Source organism: Gasterosteus aculeatus, chromosome 5, assembly GCF_964276395.1.
Source record: "Gasterosteus aculeatus chromosome 5, fGasAcu3.hap1.1, whole genome shotgun sequence".
NCBI lineage: Eukaryota > Metazoa > Chordata > Actinopteri > Perciformes > Gasterosteidae > Gasterosteus > Gasterosteus aculeatus.
Window position 1 is genome coordinate 17004119 of NC_135692.1, and position 17498 is coordinate 17021616.

The window sequence follows — 17498 nt, forward strand, 5'->3', positions numbered from 1 at the left end:
ACACACACACATAAAGCACTCGACACACTCATTTGTCTCATTTCACGCCTGTGATCCATCCTTCCTCTCTCATTGTATCTCCCTTTACACACACACACACACACACACACACACACACACAATGACTACACATCACAGGACCCGGCTGCTCTCTCCCCCTGCAGGTCCAATTACTAATCATTGATTAGTGTGTGTGTGTGTGTGTGCGCGTGCACAAGGAGTTTAATCGGGTGTGTCGCTGGTTTGTTTCTGCATTCTCTGTAGTGACCAGCAGGGGGCGACTCCTCTGAAGCCCATGACGGGAGGCTTCGGGGGGGGCACATGCTGCTCGACACAAAGACCGTCTTCCTGTGTGTCGGTGCTTGAGCTGATCACCCGTCACTGCGATCAATAACAGTATTGAACCATGTCAGCCTGCAGGTGAAGGAACTGCAGCCCGTGTACGTGTGTGGGTGCGTTTCCATGACGACGGAGAAGGAGCCGGCGGTTTGGGGGTTTGGAGCTCCGGAGGAGAAGACACGTTGCGTCTCGTTGCTGCGCGTCTCTCCCCCTCGTGTCCCCTTATGTCCCCTCGTGTCTCCTTGGCTGTCCCCAGCTCGTACAGATGATCCATGCAGGCACCTCGACCTCTACGGCTGACACGTGGTGAACTATGCCTGCGCAGGGCGAAGGCCCGCAGCGGTCCTGACGTGCACTGACTGGAGGCCTCGGGGCCGAAACGATCTTATACGTAGAGAAGGACCGTCCTGTCTCACTGCCTGTCTCACTGCCTGTCTCACCGCCTGTCTCACGTCCTCATTGTCATGAGGACAATAAGTGATCTCTGAAGGCAACAATCTGATCTTCAACATCCAACATTATGTTATTCAAATATTGTATATATTGAGTTGAAGTTACTAATCAAACGTGTTTGTGTACAAGAACCCACACGCACACAGACACACACACACACACACACACACACACACAGAGTCCGGCGTAGTTGAAATAAAGAGCAGTTATTGGTCAGTGGAGGGCGCCGCCCCCACACAGACGTCACAGTGAACACATGAAGTTGTGGATTAGAGTGAGTGTCCACGTGGAAGATGTTTCTGTTACTGGGAGAACATCTGGTTCATCGTCAACAGCTGCAAGACTGCGTCAGGTGACCTTGACTCGCTGACCTCTGTCATTGTGTCCTACATTTGACCCTGGGGTCAGGTGGAGCAGGTCTGGTTTGTTGCCGTGTTTTGTCTCGCTGTGAAGGTGAGACAGGAGGATCCTTTAAGACGCTGCAGGATTAAAAGGAGACGCGAGTAGAAAACAAATACATGATTATTGTCGAGTTTCCTGTGTCTTCAGTCCTGCTTCGCCTTGATGACTTGACCTCTGTTGTTTGCTTGTTTAAATGCTGCCCCACAGTGAGCTTTTTGTGTTTTATTGGTTTGTCAGAGAACGTGATGGTGTGTGTGTGTGTGTGAATATGCAGTGCGCACACACACACACAGACACCTGCTAAATAATGCAGCGGCCACTCATTAAAGTGAGCTGTGGACGGGATGAAAAGCCCCGGGGGTCATCTCTCTGTGTCTGGGGGTGTGTTTCATTTAAAGACCTCCGGAAGCGGCCGAGACGGAACATGAGGTTTAACGTGTCAGATGGTTTCTGGGGATTTGGTTTCAGAAGCGAGGTGACATCATCGCTTGAGTAGAAACGGGCGTCATTGGTTTGCTTACTGACGTTTCGGAGCCTTGAGCTGCTTTGTTTTTTTGTTTCCACAGAACAGAAAGTGACCATATATTGACTGAGGAGGACTTAGACCCTGTGTACGTCTCTGGTAGAGACCTGTCAATCAGCACGTAGCCCCGCCCTAAAGCACCCGCTAAATGAACCATAACGTGTTGAAGTACTGAAACTAGAGACTGAGACCATAAACTCATGTTTACAATGTTTACTGAGGGAATAAATAGTAGAGTCATTTCCTCATAGACGTCTATGGGAGCAGAGGAGTCGCCCCCTGCTGGTCACTACAGAGAAGTAGAGTCATTTCCTCATAGACGTCTATGGGAGCAGAGGAGTCGCCCCCTGCTGGTCACTACAGAGAAGTAGAGTCATTTCCTCATAGACGTCTATGGGAGCAGAGGAGTCGCCCCCTGCTGGTCACTGCAGAGAATGCAGGTTTATTTTAATTGGATTACCGACACGATGATATTTATTTGAACAGAAAGGGTGTTCAGTGTTTAACCCGATTCTACTGAGACGTAACGGTGCTTTGGTCTTAAAGGAGTCTTGATTCCGATGTTTGATCCTTAAGGTCTCCGTGGTCTTGTTGTCTTCGTGATCTTTGTGATTTTCTTGGTTTCTGAGTTGATGTTGATTTTCGAGGTCCTCAAAGTCTTCATGGTTTTTAAATCCTTTCTGGTCTTAGTTCTGCGAGGTCTTCATGGCCACCAAGTTCTTGTCGTCTTTGAGGTCTTTGTGTTCTTCATGGCCACCAAGTTCTTTGAGTTCTTCGAGGTTCTTATTTCTGAGCAAATATCAGATTGAAAAATTTGTTTGTATAACTGAAAAAGACAAAATAATTCCTGAGGATTCGCTCTCTGCATTTACCTCAAACATTTAGAAAGAACACAAACACACAAAAACAACTTTAGTCGGGATGAATTAACATCTGGAGTCATTTCAGATTATTATGACAAACGATGAACGCACCATAAAGGAAGAAAGATTACACTGAATATCGACACTTCTCTTCCTTTTGTGTATCGACAATTAGCTGTAGACACACACACACGTTAGTTACTATGAGGTTTTGTGTGTGTGTGTGGCAGTAAACAGCAGGTTGTCTAATAACACACTGAAGCTCAAACCAGCTGCTGTTCCACTTTTAATACTCAGCGGGGACCACACACACACACACACACACACACACACACACAGACACACACACACACACACACACACACACACACACACTCTGGATAAAAGCTCCATAAGTAGTTTCTGGACCTTAAACTGAAGCAAAGGTTATTGATGGACTGTAGATCAGACCCTAAAAGACGGATCCCTTCCATGGAGACATGAAGACATGAAGACGGATCCCTTTGATGGAGACATGAAGACATGAAGACGGATCCCTTCCATGGAGACATGAAGACATGAAGACGGATCCCTTTGATGGAGACATGAAGACATGAAGACGGATCCCTTTGATGGAGACATGAAGACATGAAGACGGGTCCCTTCCATGGAGACATGAATACAGATGGAGACACAAGAGACATGAATCTGCCCTTATTGTCTCCTGTACGCGCCATATGTTTGTAAACCCGTCGGTCGAGACGCATCGAGACGCATCGAGTCCTCAGAGATTCTGTTGTTTCTCGGCGTCCCACAGCACAGAGCCTCGGGGGGGGACGCTCCATCAATAATTTAACACATGAAGCTGAAGTCTGTCCCCCACGGGACACGGTTTGGGGGACTCGGTAGGAAAGAGGGACGGAGGGACAGAGGGACAGAGGGACAGGCTTACTGATGAAACACACACACGTGTTGTCACCACTCAGGTGTGTGTGTGTTCTAACGAGATCCGCTTAATGGCAGATTTTTCTTTATTAAAGCTGAATTAAGATGTTGTGTTCATCTCGAGTCGACTGCAATAACACCGTCTGGTGCTGAAGAAGACAATAACAACGTGTCCCTGATGCATGAAAACATCTTTTAAGACGTTGATTGCAGAATCATTGGTGCGGTAAAATATATCTGCAACCCGACAACTCAACAAAACAGAAGTGGACGCACAGGAACGTTTCCTTAAGGGAGGCGTAAACACACAATCCAACTACAATGAGACACAAAAGACCTAGAACGACAAAAGAAACCGCTACACAATCTGTATGTGTTGTTACTTTTGTGTAAGAGGTCGACGACTCGTGTGTCTTCTGTCCCGTCCGTAGTCGGGACGAGTTGCGGCTCGGTGGCAGCTGAGAGGACGGATTCTGGTTTTCTTTATTACCTCGATGTGATGCGTTTGTGTGTTTCAGCTGTGTGTGGGTTTGCTTGTATGTCAGTGTGTGCGTGATACACTCACCTGTCAGTCAGCACAGCAGCGCTCGCTGTGATGCTCCTCTGACTCTGCGTCCGCTCTCATTTATCTTCTCCTCAACCAGCAGCTTCTTCACCAACACAACGCACAACTGCACATGAACACAACGGTGTGTGTCCTCTGATCTGCATCGGTGTTCATAGATCATATTGATGAGCGCCATCACTTATTTATTCAACTTTGGAATCACAGTGTGTCAATGATCAGCGATCGGTGATCTAGTGCACTAACGAGTCTCCTAACGAGCTCCCTAACGAGCTTCCTAACGAGCTCCCTAACGAGCTTCCTAACGAGCTCCCTTTTCCTTCCTGATCCATCGATTTGGGTAAAGTCTTGTTTTCAAAAAGGGTCAATTAACTTTTAACACCTGAATTGAGCTGAAGCTACAAAATGACAGAAGATCAAAGGAGCCCAGTGGGTTCACTCGCTAAACGGAGGCTGTCAATCAAAAAGGTCACAGGAAGTAAACACGTTAAACATTATAATCAATCCGCTCTGGATCTCAGATAATAACCGACATTTGGACCTCAGCTGCGAGAGAGACGTGTCAATCCTTTATCTCCTGGACTTGTGTCTTGTTTGTTTGACTGGCGGCGCCGTGTGTGTGTGTGTGTGCGTGTGTGTGTTCTCATCAGGTGCCAAACGTACTTCGTTCCATCAGCAAACACACAGAAGAACAAGATGTTCTCATCTGAAGTGAAGGAGATCTTTAGATAAATTAACTTATTTAGGACATTTTCTTGCCCCTTTTTACACACAAACGTTCTGTGTTCTATAGTACAGTATATACATTATACTATACAGTATATACACTGTGTAGTGTATATACTGTATAGTATAGTGATCTTTACTGGGTCGTCTCCATGTTGGAATGTTGTTCCTTCTACATCTTCTGTTCAGTTCTTCCTCCACCTTCACTGCCCTGATCCTCCGGGCTCAGTCAGAACCTCACATTAACTTTTGGAGACTGATTCCCCCCCCCCCCACACTGTTGTCAGGCCTGATCAGGCAGAGCAGTGAGACGGGGGTCTTTGGTTGTCATTGATCCCGTCTCCCACCTCCGTGGTCCAGAGTCTCGTCAGGGAAGACGAGGACGCGCTGATCCGGAGCAGCGAGTGGGCCGGGCCAGGACCCGGTGAACCGGTTGCCGGGGCAACGCGGAGAGTCGTACTTTCTGACACCACAGAGCTCCGTCAGGTGGTACCTGCAGGTAAGTCCTCTCCTCTCTTTAAAGTGAGGCCCGTTTGCTTGTTGCCAGGCAACACCTTCCCCATCGACTGTTATTCACCTGTGAGCACAAAAAGAACTCACAGCAACAGCAGCGCCATTCAGAGAGCGGCATTCTGCTTCTGTAAGGCAGAATAAACTGGTTCCTCACAGGAGGAGTGTGTGTGTGTGTGTGTGTGTGTGTGTGTGTGTGTGTATATATATACACATATATACATATAATATATAATATATAAATATATAATATATATGTATATGTGTGTGTATATATATATATATATATATGTATATGTGGGTATATATGTATGTGTGTGTATATGTATATATATATTTATGTATGTGTATATATATATACATATATATATATATATATATATATATGTATATATATATACACGTATATATGTGTGATCTGTAGGTGGTGCGAGTTCTGCTTTACTACGTCTTTCATGTCACCGTTGACTTTCATTAAAACAAATTGATGTGTTGCCTCCATCCTCTCAGAATATCACTTCCTGCTCCTCCCTTTCTGTCTGTTGACCATAATTGTTTGTCAGACCCCCCCCAGACTTCAGAAGGGGCAAAAACACATATTCCTCTTTGATCTGCACTTCAACACCTTCAGTTTATTGGAAAAACTTGTGTGCAGCCTTTGGTCCCGATGGGAAGGAACCTGTGTTCATGATTATACACAATGAGATAATAATCTAACTTAAGAACTTTCGTGCTGTTGGCAAGAAAAAACAATATTCCGTCTGTGACGACACACTATTTGCATCCAACGAGCCGCAAGGTGATTGATCAACGTTATTATCATTATTATTATTAACCTCCATGCGGGGGCCCGGGCCCCTGCAGGCTCCAGGCCCCGATGTCAGGACGCTGATTTATGGCTCCTACTTAATCCTCTGGATGGTAAATGTAGCAACGCTCCACTTTCTCTTCATTCTAATTCGACCTTTAGAGTAAATTATTGGTGTGGAATCCACAGGAGTCAAATGACGGGTGAGCAGCTTTCCACCCGTGTCCTCCAGCAGCCACGTGAAGACGATTCCGTCTCCTTATGGAACTGCAGCAGCACGAAGGAGGAAGGATGGAGTTCTTCCCCCCCGAAACTCTCGTCGGGGGGGGGGGGGGGGCAACACATCTCCAGTCCCCCTTTTCGTTAAGCAGAAGGCCGGTAGACATAAAGGAGGATGACTTCCTCTTATTGCCCCAAATTAAAGATTGAGACAAGAAACCTTATGATTAAATGAAGTTGGACTCAAAAGCGAATGAAAGTTGTTTTCAATATTAAAAGTGACTTTTATTGCCTCCAGGGAGCAAAGTGCTGCAATGAGACGCTCCGCTGGGGGAGATGATTATTCGGTTAATGGGAGAAAGACCACAAACCACCAGATCATTGCTGACTGCGTCATTCCTGTTTCTTATGCTGGTAAGTAATGGACGTCCTTCTGTCCTCACGAGAGACACCTTCTTCAGAGCGTTGGATGGTTGCGTTACTTTCTTCAGAGCGTTGGATGGTTGCGTTACTTTCTTCAGAGCGTTGGATGGTTGCGTTACTTTCTTCAGAGCGTTGGATGGTTGCGTTACTTTCTTCAGAGCGTTGGATGGTTGCGTTACTTTCTTCAGAGCGTTGGATGGTTGCGTTACTTCCACTCTGAAATACGTTGCATGACCTTCGTTCACCTTCTGCATCCTGAATACGTTCAAACTGGAGCTCATCAGTGAGTAAGCTCCTCTTCACATACGTGTGGTAATGTAACGTGTTATAAACACCAGTGGAGACAGTTGGGCAGAATATGTGTGTTGGGCTGTCAGCACACATGGATGTGTATTTATTGTCAGGTGATGTTGTGAGAAGGTGATTGGACCTCCGGACTCTTCTGTCTGCACGAGTGCTGTTTCTCATAGACACCAGCAATCAAAGAGAAGATAAAAGTTCATTTAAAGTAAGTTCAGGCATTAAAACGTCAGCAGCTTCACAGCTCGTTAAAGGTCAACGTTATCTCGTTGCAGGAGAGAACTCTATTAAACTGGGTCAGAATTAAGGTTCAGACTTGAACCCACTTACCATTTACACAGTTACCAAGTATACGAGTTCTGCCAAATCCACAAAGAGAAAAGGAAGATATTGTCCCTTAATGTACCACACTTAGGTTAACATCCACTTCACCATGTATACCTGTAACCCCCCTCCCTCAGCGGACCATCTCCCAGCATTGGACCTATTTCATGACTCCTTCAGGGCCAGAGGTGAAGGTGGGAACGAAGATCGACCGGTACATCGAGAGCTTTGCCTTCCGGCGCCGCTCTCCTTTCGTCACCACGGTGACGGTGAAAGCGAGTGCAACACGGCCCCCTGCTGCGATGTCCCACGTCCCGTATTAAAGATCTAACTGAGAAGGATGGAGGAGTGAGTCGTGGTTACAGAAGATGGGAGAACATCCGTGTCGGGTTCATTTGATCCGTTCCTCAAAGTGACTCTTCTGATGAATCAATCTGAAGCACCGCTGGATATTTTTCTCCTGTCGAGTAACAATCGATAGTCGAGGTGTGAGTTGAACACTGTTCGCTGCACGAGCCTTTCGTGTTGGTTTATGATCCTTGTCCAGTGGAGCAGTCAGACCAGGAAACACATCTGTTCAACTTCAACGAGACGTTTACTCCCCTGAAGTGACAAACCGCACACTGCTCGTACTCTTCCTCCGACGTGTAGGACTTCCTGCTCTCCATCACTTTGCTCATTGGGATTACAGAGGAACAAGAGATATTTATTCATCCTGCTCGTCCCGACTGCTGAGCCGTCGAAGCCTTGAACTGGCTTTGAGGCGACTGAAAAGTTAAGTGCATTTCTTTGTGTCTGATGAAGGAGCACGAGACGCCGACCTCTCGGTCCCGTGGTCTTCACTTTGGAGACAGGAGCTGGAAAAGCTTTCTGCTCTTCACCGAGTGCGGACATGACCAGAGCAGACTGCGCTGCGAGGGTGAGGAAGATGATTTGGCTCTGTGATCGACTAACCCAAACCCCAAATCCAGGGAGAACATTCAGACTTACAGATCAACTTTTACATCCGATCATTCGCAGTGAGTTGATTTCTGACACACTGAGAATTGAATATGAGGACATTTGAGTTCTGCTGTAGACACAACGACCAGATGTATTTCATAACGTCAGCTGCAGGTCAGTGGAGGTGCCTTTTATTCAGTTCCACGTTAGCTCCCGTTAGCACTTCGCTGCTACGAGCTGCCATGTTGAGAGCCGTTGAGAGGCAACTGAAATGAATCGTGCACCTTTACTAAAATGCATGTTTGTCCTTGTGTCCATTAAAAGTACTTCATAGCGTAATAAAGCAATAAGTGGTGCTTGTAAATACTAAACAAGGGACTTGAAGTGAACCTTTGAACCCTCCTGCTGCTGGTTTGGCCTTTTGGAGGCACAATCATGTGAAAGATTAATGTTGGAATCCAATTAGTGTTCCATTCTAATTAAATGATCTGTTGAAAAACCGTTCCACCCCCCCCCCCCCCCCCCCCCCCGTTCAGTGAAGAAGCCTTGCAGTAACAGTCTGTTACCAGTAGGTGGTGTGATGTTCTACTGAAGGAGGACAGTAAGAGTAAGCACTGTACATTATCACATAGAATATATAATACATCAGTACTGTACATGTATATTAAAGTACTATTAGTACTTTAATATACATGTTCATGTTGGGAACATGTTGGGGTTCTATTTCGTTTTGAATTTATAATTATAAACTCAACATATGAAACTATTAAAGCTTCAGAAACTAGCTGAAGGTGCCTCATAGTGATGATGATGATGATGATGATGATGAGAGTATCATAATGATGAGGATCGTATGACAATGATTGGGATTAAAATAATCAAATTATGGAACGAATGGGCTGACGGGGATGATGATGACGGTCGTATTCATTATGGATTATAATGACCACATTGGAGGAAGAAACCCATGAGTTGAGTTTGAACATGAAAGATTCTTTGTTGGGATGTTTGCACCCAACGGAACCCAGCGTGCAGCAGAGTGTCCGGGTAACCATGGCAACACGCCCGTCAGAGGGAACCGGCGGGCCCATCGATCATTTCAGAGCCTCGTCAGCTCCTGCAGCTCACCGAGGAATCGAAGTTGTGACACGGACCCGTTTGATGGGCGGAAGTCGCCCCCCCCCCCCACACACCCTCTAAACCCACATCACTCTCAGTTGTTATTGGCCAACAGATTTACATGAACTAACAAACAGTTTCCTACAGTCATCGTCGTCGTCGTTGCTTGAACTATTTTGTTTTTAGATGATTTATTATCGATTTAGTCTTTTCCAATGAAACTTTCCTTCAACAATTCATTTTCTGATGAAGTTGATTCATTTAAATTCATATAAAACTTGAGTTGGCTCACTCAGTTGCATCATCAGATGAATAAACGTCACATTGGCCACCTCGTTAAGGTCCGAGGCCTCCGGAGGAGCTGTCCGCCCCGCGCGGTGCTGAAACCAACAGCCCTCCGCACGCGCCACCTGTGGATGTTCCGCGAGGGTTCGTCACAAGACTCTCGCCATTCTAGACTTGGCCAAACAATTAAAAGACATTTCTGAGTCACATTCATTCGCAAGAAATATCCTTTAATTGTAAAGTCAAGTGTAGCAATCTTCCATCTGCTGCTTCTCGACGAGGGGAAACGATCCTTTTCGGTGTCGTCACACCTGGAATAAAATCACAACGACGTCACATGCACACGCCCCGCTGACAGGAATGACCTCACCAGTCACGGGCTGCAGGCTGCAGGACACAATCTTCGTATTCTTCTTCTGAATTGAAAATTAGTGCAGCGGTGGGAAGATTTTACGCACGCGGCCGCACCAAATGCCGCAGCTCGGCCTCGTATCCAACAATGCGAGCCGAACGTGACGGATGGAGAGCACCGATCAAACGTCACCAGCACCGGAGCCGGTGTCACGTCACCCCAGCAGCCCTGTTGAGAGAGAGAAGTTTGTCCCGTTGGGAGAGAGAACTGCCGCCTGCTCCTCTTCCTCTTCCCGTCACGAGAAAGAACGGCGGACACAATGTTGTGTTACATTTACGCACGAATACGGGAGTCACACGCACGAGCCGGATAACGCACATTGCGGCGCGGCAATGCAGCGGGGACGGTTCCTCCTGCCGGTGCGCAATAAACGAACTTCAGCCGGTGCGGTGAGCACGTCCACCGCGTGAGACGTGAAGTCAGGCTGTCGCAAGTTCGTTACCGGCATCGCCCCCCCGCACCCCCCACTCCCCCCCCCCCCCCCCGCTCTCCGGTGTCAGAGTCATCCCACAAATAACCTACCGTCCGGAGCGCGACTGCCGCCGCGTCTCGCTCCATCTCACCCCGTCTCCTCCGCGGTGCGCACCGGCTCTCATCCACCCCCCCTCTCGCTCCGTCTCCATTCTCTTTTTCTCCGCTCGGACTTCCAGCGCCGTAGATAGAGGCTCTGCAGTCACGTGGGGGGGGGGGAGAGAGAGAGACACAGAGAGAGAGGGGGTCCGTCCTCCTCCTCCGCAGTTTGCAGTGTGTTATGTCTCAGAGTCGGAGGTGGAGAATCAGAGCTGCTCTTCTGGTGGATCTCAACCCCCCCCCCGTGTCTTCTCTCGTCCGATCCCCCTTCCCTCCTCACTCGCCGGGTCTTTCTCTCCGGAGCCCTGGAAGCTGCACCTCAGCTGTTTCTCTTCTCCTTCCTCCTCTGGCTCGGTCTGCTTCTGGATCTGCTCGCGGAGGAGAGAAGCTCACATTGAGGAGGAGGATCGTGGATGCGCCTCTTTGGCTCAAACTGGAGATGGAAATGCTGACATTGGTATTTTATTCCCTGTGGATATTGCAATGCAACACAGTGAGCGCCGACTCCATCATTCACATCGGTAAGTCACCGACCGGGGGCGGGGGGGCGGGGGGGGGCTTTGCTGCTTTGGCCGTAGAGAGAAACGAGCCGGTGGCTTTGAACACGGACTGTGAATCGGACAGCTTAGTGGTGTTTAAGTTGAGGTAAGGCAGAATTTGAATGTAGTAGTTCCCATCCACAACCCCCTCCCCCCCTCCCCCCCTCCCCCCTGTCCCCCCCGTCCCCCCATCTGATTATCATTCCGATCCGATCCGGGGTAATGTTTAGGAAGGACGCTGTTGCATCCAGGATCACACGCACGCAGCCCGAAGTGTCTCAGCAAAGTGTTGCGCCGCACCATCACACCCTCCACCCTCCGTCCCTCCACCCATTCATCCCTCCACCCACCCCTCCCTCCACCCGTCCATCCCTCCATCCCTCCACCCCTCCATCCCTCCACCCGTCCGCCCCCCCCTTTCAGAGGGCTCATGTCGATGTATTATTCACATTGGCTGACAGCGGAACTGGTCCAACAGTGTTTGGGGGGTTTGCTTCAACCATCCATCCCCCCCTCCTCCCCTTCCTCCCCCTCCCCCCCCTCCCCCTGGCCCCCCCTCATCTAAAAGCCTGAACTTTGAATAGGACGTGAGGGAAATGTTAAGCAACTGTTCCAGGGGAAGAGATGACCGAGGGGACAAACGCCGACTGTTTGGGCTCTGAAACAAAGACGAAACCCAGAAGCTGGTTGGCGAGCTCCACTTTCTACTGCTGCCCCCCTCTCCCCCCTCCTCCCCCCTTTGCGTCCCTCATTCCCGTCAAATGTTCGCAAAGTGACTTTTTTTGGCCAAAGCAGGAGGTGATGGTGAATCCGGGAGAACCGGAGGGGGTTTGAGAGAAGCGCAGACTCGATGAGGCGCCGGCTGATCCCCGCACGCACTTTTCATCTCAATTCCCCAATTTGCACTAATTCCATGTAAAGGCTCCTCTTCCCCCGAGATGATTGGATGCAGCAGGCGGCCTGGAAGAGAGCCACCGACAATAGTTACCCTGCGGTTTGATATTTCAGATCGCTGCTGCAGCTCAGACCGGCCTGTGAGCACTGCAGTGGGGGGTGGGGGGGATTTGGGCTTTGGGTCAGAACCGTTTTTCCAGTAGGATTATACTTCATTCTACGGGGACATATTGCTTCCGTAAATGCTGCATCCGTGATGAGAATACGTGAGACGCAGTAGTTAATATGGGAGATGTTTCCCTTCCTTCCTTGTAGGAGGGGGGGGGGGGTCTCATTAGAGAATGATCTGAATTACTGCTCATACAGGTGACATTCTGTTCTCCGAGGAGGAATATTGTGCAGGATTTACACGTCTGGAGTTGTGCAGCAGAGGGATGATGGGAGAACAGATGGATGGATACTTCACTGTCACTTTACAGGAGACAAAAGACAACAGTGATACAGGATTAAGGCGAACGCACAACAGTGGGTACGACAAATGAGGGAGCTCGGTGCCAAATAGTGAGCATGTGTTACAGAAGACTGATGCCGACGGACACGTAGAGGAGGAGAGGATGTGCGCTGCGTGTTCAAACACACGAGCTGACATCAGGTTGAGATGTTTTCATGCAGGTCAGATGATTTTCTCCATCGGTGATGATTGACTGATCCGTGTAGGTGGTTCTGAGGGTTCCCCTCACGACGAGGAGCTCAGCATCACAGTTTGTGAATAAGAATTCTGAGCAGAAAGAAGCCCGACTAGTTTCATTGGGTGTGTTTTTGAGGCCCCTCGTTTACACTCCTCACTTCTTTGGCTCCAGCGATCCTCCTTCAGGACGCCGCTGGAGGACGTTTAACGCGGCGGCAAAGGAGCAACGTGTTCTCCTCAGAATCGGTGAAAGCTTCTGATAAAATCTGTTTTGTGTTACTTTCTTATTTCTAATTCTGATCTCGTAAAGATTCTTCACAGAACATCTTGAGCAGTAAGTGTTCTTTGAAACGGAAGCAGTGCTTAGTTGTTACGGACTTTATTTAAAGGCACAGTAAAGAAAGTGGCTTTTCTTTAACATCCCCTTGTTCTCTCCATACGGAGCGCGTGGTTCCGCGGACCTTCTTTAACCTCTGACCCACTGGCCGCGAGTCTCGACTCTACAGGTTTCCATCACAACAGCAGCTGTGTTCTCTAATTAGCCGTGAGGCTGAAATCCAACTGTTGTTTTCAGAAAACATGAGAGAATTCCTCCGTGATGGAGCTCATTAACTTCACATCCACGTCTGACAGCAGAACAGATGAAGCTCATGTCTGCTGCTCTGAGTCGTGATGCTGAGATGAAGCAGACACGGTGGTGTGGAGCTCCTTCCCGGTGGTGCTCAGAGGAACGCTGCCTTCAGTGAGCTGTGGAAGAGTTCATCACCTCCACCCAACACCTTCGGGATGGAGAGACACTTCACTCGGTGTGAAAACTGGAATGTCTGTGGAGGCGTTTGTCTCCTCTTCTTGTCCAGGTTTCAACTCCCTTCAGCTGTCAGTATTCTGATTCACAAATAACTGTGAACCTTCGTGATGTCGGGCTTCAGGAAGAGGACTCGTATCTCCTCTGCCCCCCCTGAGGTCCGACGATCCCCCAAACGCCCCCCCGGCCGAGTCACTCTTCATAAGCAGCCGAGATGAGAGAGATTACCGCGTCCCACGAGCCAGGCAGCCTGCAGGAGGACTCGCAGCTCTCCTCTCGCTCTCGGTTCCCCCGGTTCCCCTTCCACAGGAATCCAGTCTGAGGAACAGCTGGGCCGCGCCTCAATAAGATGAACCAACCCACCGAGGGAACGAAGCGAAAGGCCGTTTACCTCCACCACCTGCACGCACACGCACACACGCACGCACTCACACACGCACACGCACACACGCACGCACACGCACGCTCACGAGACGTGTGATGCCTCTCTGCTGTGCTCACGAGGAACAGCCCGTTCTTGTCGAATGAAGAACCTCCACACGTTCTCTTGTCTGCGTTGATCCTTGACGTGTGACCTCAGCTAATCACAGGCGCTTGTGTTCTCCGGCCTCAATGGGCCCTCGAGGGACAAACGGAGACATTTCACTCACAAATCTAGTTTCTAGCATCAAACTTCCCCGTGAACGGCCGCGTTTGGTGGTTTCCGTGGTAACGGCTCACATCAGCACGAGGCGGCTGGTACGTGGTCGATGGTGAGAGGAGGCGCGGTCGGTAATCTCTAAAGCCTTCTGCGTTGACATAGAAGGGACACGCGAGTGCGTCTCCTGCCGAACGTCTTTCACACAAGATCAAATAAATCGTCTCCCTCTTGTTGTGTTTGGCAACATCTTGAAGCTGCACATAATTCTCTTTTCAAACCGCCTCCGGCTCCGGGTGGAAGACATGGACGTGTCTGAGCGGAGACGGCGTGAAGGCTGATAATAGATTATTGATTCCAATAGAAACACACACATTTCATTCATCACCTGATGTCGTAATGATTGTTGATCTGGGACCTTGACATCTAGATCTATAAATACGGTCACCTCACGCCACCAGAGGTACATATGTGTATTTATACATATATGTACATCCATAGGTGAGGCATATATATGTGTATTTATACACATATGTACATCCATACGTGAGGCATATATATGTGTATTTATACACATATGTACATCCATACGTGAGGCATATATATGTGTATTTATACACATATGTACATCCATACGTGAGGCATATATATGTGTATTTATACATATATGTACATCCATAGGTGAGGCATATATATGTGTATTTATACACATATGTACATCCATACGTGAGGCATATATATGTGTATTTATACACATATGTACATCCATATGTGAGGCATATATATGTGTATTTATACATATATGTACATCCATAGGTGAGGCATACATATGTGTATTTATACACATATGTACATCCATACGTGAGGCATATATATGTGTATTTATACACATATGTACATCCATACGTGAGGCATATATATGTGTATTTATACATATATGTACATCCATAGGTGAGGCATATATATGTGTATTTATACACATATGTACATCCATACGTGAGGCATATATATGTGTATTTATACACATATGTACATCCATATGTGAGGCATATATATGTGTATTTATACATATATGTACATCCATAGGTGAGGCATACATATGTGTATTTATACACATATGTACATCCGTACGTGAGGCATATATATGTGTATTTATACACATATGTACATCCGTACGTGAGGCATATATATGTGTATTTATACACATATGTACATCCGTACGTGAGGCATATATATGTGTATTTATACACATATGTACATCCATATGTGAGGCATATATATGTGTATTTATACACATATGTACATCCATACGTGAGGCATATATATGTGTATTTATACACATATGTACATCCATACGTGAGGCATATATATGTGTATTTATACATATATGTACATCCATACGTGAGGCATATATATGTGTATTTATGTGTATTTATACACATATGTACATCCATACGTGAGGCGGAGGATTGACTGATGGATCAGAAGGGACGGAGAGGAGGTGGAAGTCGTGTTTGCTCTACGTTCACGAGGAGCGGCGCTTCGTGTTTGTGTCCTCGGTGGAGAAGGTCGGCGCTCTTTGTGCGCTCGTTCCTGAAGCGAGTGTGAATTATACAGATAAAAATGTTGGTGTTTGTCTTTGAAAAGCAGATATTACTGTGTGAACGTTATAACAACCTTAATTCATGCATGAAGACACGCGGTATAAACATGAGATACACATAATATGCAAAGACATAATTATGACACAAAAAGGACAAACCTCCAACAGTCCGTTTGGAAAATGACATTTTTCACACTTTTCAGTGAGATTCTGATTGTTTCTCGTCTGCTACAATCCAGTATTTACAGATTCGGCCCAGTTTGGTCGAATAAACTGGTAAACAGGTAACGGTTAGCTAGTCTGCTCATTAGCATGCTAGCGACGTATTACACCCCGGGACATTGAATGTGTGTTGGTTTGGTGGACTCCTGCTCGGCCGCCCTCCTGATGGTCTGTCCTCCCGTGCAGGTGCCATATTCGAGGAGAACGCCGCGCGGGACGACGAGGTGTTCCAGCTGGCCGTGTCGGACCTCAGCCTGAGCGACGACGTCCTGCAGAGTGAGAAGATCACGCACTCCATCAAGCTCATCGAGCCCAACAACCCCTTCCAGGCGGTGCAAGAAGGTGTGTGTGTGTGTGTGTGTGTGTCAGCTGCTCACCTGGAGCTTCTGCTGGTCTCCGGTGACCCGGTGACCCCCCTGCTTGCAGTTTACATGTCAGATTTGTCTTTGGCTTGTTATTGTTTCCTCTGAGAGCGACTCTCTCTATCTGCCCCCCCGGTTCTGCCCCGGTTGTCCTCGGTGCAGAGGAAGCTGGGGGGCGAGTCCAGCTGTCACGTTCCATGTGATCGCTCACGAAGAGGCTGGTGGGCCTCTGAGAGCTGATCAGAGCGAACGGGGCTCCTGGCGTCAAACGCCGAGGGCGATGATGATGATGAAGATGTGGATGTGGGGATGAAGACGCTTTGCTGTATCACACATATTTATATAACTGAAACCGGTTCTGAATATAAAGGATAATAGATTATTAAAAGGATGGATTTCCATGTCGCTGCAGATCGCTTTGATCTTCATGTTCAGAATCTGAACTTGCCAGAAGGTTTTTCCTGTAGAGACGCGTCCGGCAACGTACCGTAATCCCGCGAACCAACAGCGCGGCCGCCGATCGGTCCGTCAATACCGGGTCACGTGATCCGGGTCCTCAGGAGGTCGGGGAGAGGCGCTGGTGATCCCAGAGGGCCTCAAAGAACCATCCAATGATCCCAATGTTGCTGATAGCATCATTCTGATGATGGATCAAATGGCTCATTTGTAGACGAAGGACGGCGAGTCTCCAGACCTCCTGCTGTGAAGGTTCTGTCCCTTCAGCCCGATGGAGGCAGAACCTCATCGTGCTCTTTACTTTAGAACCTGCTGAGAGCCTCATCAGGAGCACACACACACACACACACACACAGACACACACACACACAGATACACACAGACACACACACACACACACACACACACACACACAGACACACAGACACACAAACGCTCTTTAATCGGATTGTTGAGTTTAAATTCGCTCTCCTCGCTTCTTGTTTGCGTTTCCTCGCCGTCGTGTTTCTGCGTCAGTCGACACAATTACCAGAAAAATGCCTCAATTCTCACAAACCCGGTTTGATAAACACACGTCGCTCGACA

General features: G+C 48.0%; 1 protein-coding gene across 2 annotated transcripts in view; it reads left to right on the forward strand.

Moving 5' to 3' along the window:
* The first annotated feature begins 10660 nt into the window (after positions 1 to 10660).
* LOC120819586 (glutamate receptor ionotropic, delta-1) overlaps positions 10661 to 17498 on the forward strand; it is a 119769-nt gene continuing 112931 nt past the window's right edge. For both annotated transcript variants that reach the window (XM_078102661.1, XM_078102660.1), the window contains exons 1-2: positions 10661 to 11228; positions 16282 to 16437. In XM_078102661.1, the coding sequence (XP_077958787.1) occupies positions 10889 to 11228; positions 16282 to 16437 (496 nt within the window). In that variant the 5' untranslated portion in view covers positions 10661 to 10888. The remainder of the gene's footprint in view (positions 11229 to 16281; positions 16438 to 17498) is intronic.